At 40.2% G+C, this 5,000-nt stretch overlaps 1 protein-coding gene across 1 annotated transcript; it reads left to right on the top strand.

Moving 5' to 3' along the window:
• Nucleotides 1-1,026: 1,026 nt before the first annotated feature.
• On the top strand, nt 1,027-2,685 carry LOC308381397 (uncharacterized protein; the record flags this gene model as incomplete). The annotated part of the gene is made up of 3 exons (XM_080858958.1): nt 1,027-1,078; nt 1,962-2,072; nt 2,447-2,685. 3 exons carry the CDS (start codon nt 1,027-1,029, stop codon nt 2,683-2,685), a joined length of 402 nt encoding a protein of 133 aa, XP_080715084.1.
• Between the last annotated feature and the right edge of the window lie 2,315 nt (nt 2,686-5,000).

Raw genomic sequence — 5,000 nt, 5'->3', positions numbered from 1 at the left:
CATGTGTAAATTGGTGTGGTTGGACTCTACCTGTTCCTCAAGTTCCGCTGGGTGAGAGCGCCTGTCACACACACACACACACACACACACACACACACACAAACACACACACACACACACAAACACACACACAAACACCCACACTCAAGTTCCGCTGGGTGAGAGCGCCTGTCACACACACACACACACACACACACACACACACACACACACACACACACACACACACACATACACACACACACACTCAAGGTCAGCTGGGTGAGAGCACCTGTCACACTGATGATGGAGACATTTAAGAAGCTTCCAGGGCACTGCTCATTAATGTCACTGTCATACACCAAGCATTACCTAATCACAAAGGCATGGCCACACACACACACACACACACGCACACACCCACATACACACACACACAAACACACACACACACACACACACCATACTGCAAAAAAGAATGTCATGCAATGTGTGTGATCAGAGGAGGGTGTTCATGCTGAAACGTTTTGATTATATTTGAGAAAGTGTGTGTGAGTGTGTGTGTGTGTGTGTGTGTGTGTGTGTGTGTGTGTGTGTGTGTGTGTGTGTGTGTGTGTGTCTGTGCAAGATCCTTGAAATCAAATTAATTGTCTACTAAGTTTGTTTACTTTTCTTTTGGGAGCATATTTAATATGTTTAGATGTGAAAACACTGACATCATCATCCAGAAATGTGAAAACATCCTTCAAAGACAAAACAGAAGATTGGGAATTGCCCAAAAATGCATTTGCTGTCAGGGCACATTGACACAACGACGTGTGACATATGATTGATGGCTCACCGACACCCCTTCTGTCCCCACCCCCCAAAACTCACTAATCCTGTCCTCTCCCTGCCTCACCTTATAAATGTGGGCTATTGAAACTTGGCTTACCAGTATCCTGCTTTATAGTCTCCCTCACTTGACACACCTGGCAGTCACCTCCTTCCTTTGGAAAAGCTGCAGCTACTGCCTTTCAGGACTTTAAACAGAACTAAATCAAGAGGATGAAGACCATACTGTTCGCCCTCCTTGGACTCGTTGCCTCCATTTACTTGGGTATGTGTTCTTGCTTAACATCATCACTCTCATGTGAAGGGTCTAAGCATCTCAGTGAGGGGAGAAATATTTAAGAAAAAAGAAAATGTCTCTGTTGTGAGGCTTTGTTTCAATCACATTCATCGTAAGAAATGACTGTATATATACTGTAATTATAAAAAGACACTTTAGCAATGCTAAGCAATGATGTCACGCTGGCATCCAATGTGTCAGGCATGCAATCATCATGTTCAAGTGGTGTCTTTAATGAGTCTTGCCTTGGTAAGGCTTTCAGTTGCTGAAATGAAATAAACAAGATGCTACATAGATCATTTAGAAAATCGTTAAACACACAATTTATATTTTATGAAGCTTTTCTAAATTTGAAAGGGTATGTGAGTGACATTTGAACGATAAGCTTGATGTGTGGGTATACTATGGAAAAAAGTGTAGAAACATTGTGCAGTTTTCTGGAACGAAAAAAAAAAACTATTTCTGTATTTTAAACTTAATTGTGAGAGGTTGCTGTTGCGTAGGAGATTAATAAAATAAACCACATAGTGTTGCCGCCCAATAAAGATTGAAATAGTTTCTTTGTCCATCCCAAAACATGAAATAATGTGAAATGTGAAGATTCTGCTTCCTCTCTTACTCTCATTACTAGTGCTTATATTACATTTTATCTTACCTTACCACCCCTACTTTCTTTCTTAAAGTAGGGGTGGGAGTACAGAAAACCTTTTTTTTTACCTTTCAGTGAGGGCAGGGTCAGAGAAGTTCACATTTCTGTTCATCCAATTTTTTTTTGTTGTTAGATTCTTTTAATTTGTACAGAATAGATTGAGGTTTGTCAACCATTACAAATGATTTTCTTGGTTTTTAACAATGTTTCTTTGGGTTTCAGCCGACTCCCTCACCTGCAACAAATGCAGTTTCGGCGTGGTCGGATTCTGCCTCTCCTCCTCCGAAGAGACATGCGTCGGAAATGATACAAGCTGCTTCACTGGAAAAGCCTGTAAGTGTTTCCATAGTTACCTGATGTTCAACGAATTAGAACATTTGACCTTCTACTTCCTGGTTTTTTATGTTCAATTTGGACCGACTGAAGTTCTGTTTGAATCCACACCAGGTTCCGACCCACAGTTAGCTTCTATGCTCACCGTAACATAACCATAGATTTTCGTAAAATACATTTTCGTAAAATAAAAGTAGGGGTTCAGGTTTTGGATGAGATGACTTTTGGCAATACAAAATTGCGGGCGTTGGATTTGAATGAGATGAGAGATTAAGATGAGATTAAACTGAGAATAAACTGAGAATAAACTGAGAATAAAATGAGATGAGAAACAGTGTCCATCCTTCCACTAACCCCCGTCTCCCCACCTCCAGCTTTCCCCTCCGTCACCAGCTTTTCCGGCTTCAACACCCAGGGATGCTTGGCCACCGCCTCCTGCGCTGAGGTGGTGAACGGCACCATTCTCGGAGTTTCATACGAGGTGGCGTTTACCTGCTGCAGCACCGACAAATGCAATCCCATCGTCAGCGGAGCTCCCTCAGTCTACGTCTCCACCACTGTAGCACTCACCGCTGCCCTCGTTGCTTCTGTCGTCGGCAGTGGCATCTTCTGAGGAGAAAAAAAAGGCAAAAAAAAGGACTTTCTGCCGGTCAACTGTAAACTAGAAAAACATCTCTGTTTGTACAAACCGGTTTGGCTTGTCTTTTGTTTCTATTGTCTTTTCTGAAACCCATTTGACTCGGGACCAGTCTGATTTGACAGTTATTTCCCGCCTTTCTTGTCAGAAAGACAAGAGTGTCAGTAATTTGCAGTCAGGTTATGAAACAATGTAAGACGCCTCACTGCAACTCACTTACATGTTGAACGCTGAGATAGCAAAGTTGGACACTTCTGATATGATTGTAACCTGGAAAAGGACAAAAATGTTTGAGATGTTTGAATGTACTTCTGTTTGACCTCATCTATCAATATTTTGTTTAATTCTGTTCTCAATAAAGTATTTTGTTAAGCAAATAGTGACACACTCACTAAGCTTGTTGAACTTCATTTTTAAGCACGTGATACCTAATACTTGTGATCCCACAAGGGTCTTGCAAGGTTTGGTTGTGATTGTTGTAGCCAAAAGTAACTGAATTTGAAGAATTGCAGTTCAAATAGCAATGATTCAAAGTTCAAATAATGCAGAAATTCCATGACCATTCTATGGAGTTTTTTTTTTTCATATTGCGGAAAGAAGAGAAGATAGTAACTTGCAATTGCGGAAAATCCTTTAATTTCAAAAGCTATAACTACTATCCCTACAGTGGTTTAACATCCTGAAAAATATTTAAGACTAGATGTTAAATACATAAAATAAAAAATACACGGGTGTGAGTCAGACTAAGAAAACAGACAGAGATGGGTACATTTCTTATAGAATGAATGACTATAGTATAAGTGACACTTAGATAACACTTCTTTTGTTGGCCAAAGTTCTTTACATACTTAAGTCACTGATGTAATGGCAGCCATTTTGTACACACCACACTTTACCTACGTGGTCGGGTGGGTGTGAGTGGACAGGGTACTGAGCAACTGGTCATATTGTAACAATTTGGGCAAAAACTCTGTGGTTACTACAGATGAACTACAATTTTTATGTTGAGTGTCTTGGGATCTGTTATGACCAAAGAGAGTTAGAACTCCACTTGACCCTTAAGTATGACACCTAATTACTGTGCTGCCTAACAGTCAGTGTACTGGGGCACCAGCATCCACATGTATATATAAACTAAGTACACAAAGTAAGGACATTTGTGTTTGGTAGATTACTTCTCTGTTGTAACAATGCTTCTTGGCAATACATCTTATACCGTTGGAAAGCCTGTTTATTTCCCTTTTAAATGGTGCCACATTTGAAAGGAATATGCATTTGGGGGATGAGCAGCAGAGCTGAGCATGTGGGATGCGCCCAAAAAAATCTCTGCCAATGCCAAACAAGGCTTGTCGTCATTGGAGGCAATCTCAATGCAGAGAGATATGGAGATGAGATTCTGCAACCAGTAGCAATCCCATATCTCCGCAGGCTGGGACAGAGCTCCATCTTCCAAGATGACAACGCTCGCCCCCACACACTGTAAACCTGAACAAGTTCAGAGAACTCAAAACTTTTGATGTAACCGATTACATACGAAAATTTGAGTACATATATATATTTTTTTAAGTAAACTTAACTCAAAAATTATACATCGGCTATACTGATTTTTTTTTAAAATCATTTTCATAATTTTTGAGTTCTTTGAACTCATATTATTCCAAAATCTTAAAGGATTTAGCCTCGTCAGATTTTTGTGTTTCTCTGGGTCTTTCGCAAACTAGTTATTACGCCCTTACAAGTTTTTGAAAGGGTATCTTCCTTACGTTCCAACCTCTTGCGCAAGCTCTTACTGTAGAGAGAACTGTCATTGGTCGACCGCCTTCCCAGTGTTGCCACTGCATTTACATCTGTGATTTAGCAGACACTTTTATCCAAAGCGATTTACAAGGAATTTTGCATTTATAGATCAGGAGCAGTTTAGGGGTTCACACTTATACACTTGGTAAGGAGGAGTGGGGAATCGAACTAGCAACCTTCCAACCTCTGGATTACTAAACGACTCCTCTACCTTAAGTCTGCTGTCTCCGTCTCTCATCACAAGAGCTTTGCAATGGTGTTCTCAACGACGTTGATGACGTCAGATACTAAAATGTTTTGAGTTATCAGGCAATGTAAACTCAAACAAATACATTCCAATACACTAAAACGTCTGCACTTGCTCAGAAAACTAATACATTTTAAGTTGGGTCAACTAAATACCAGGTTTTAAGTACTGAATAAATAATGTTACTGAGTTAGTAGAACTGTCTGGGTTTACAGTGCTGACACTACCTCCAGAATTTGGGAGTTGA

Source organism: Sprattus sprattus, assembly GCF_963457725.1.
Source record: "Sprattus sprattus genome assembly, chromosome: 20".
Classification (NCBI taxonomy): Eukaryota; Metazoa; Chordata; class Actinopteri; order Clupeiformes; family Clupeidae; genus Sprattus; species Sprattus sprattus.
The sequence above is the reverse complement of the archived record's forward strand: the minus strand, read 5'-3'. Positions and strand labels throughout refer to the sequence as shown.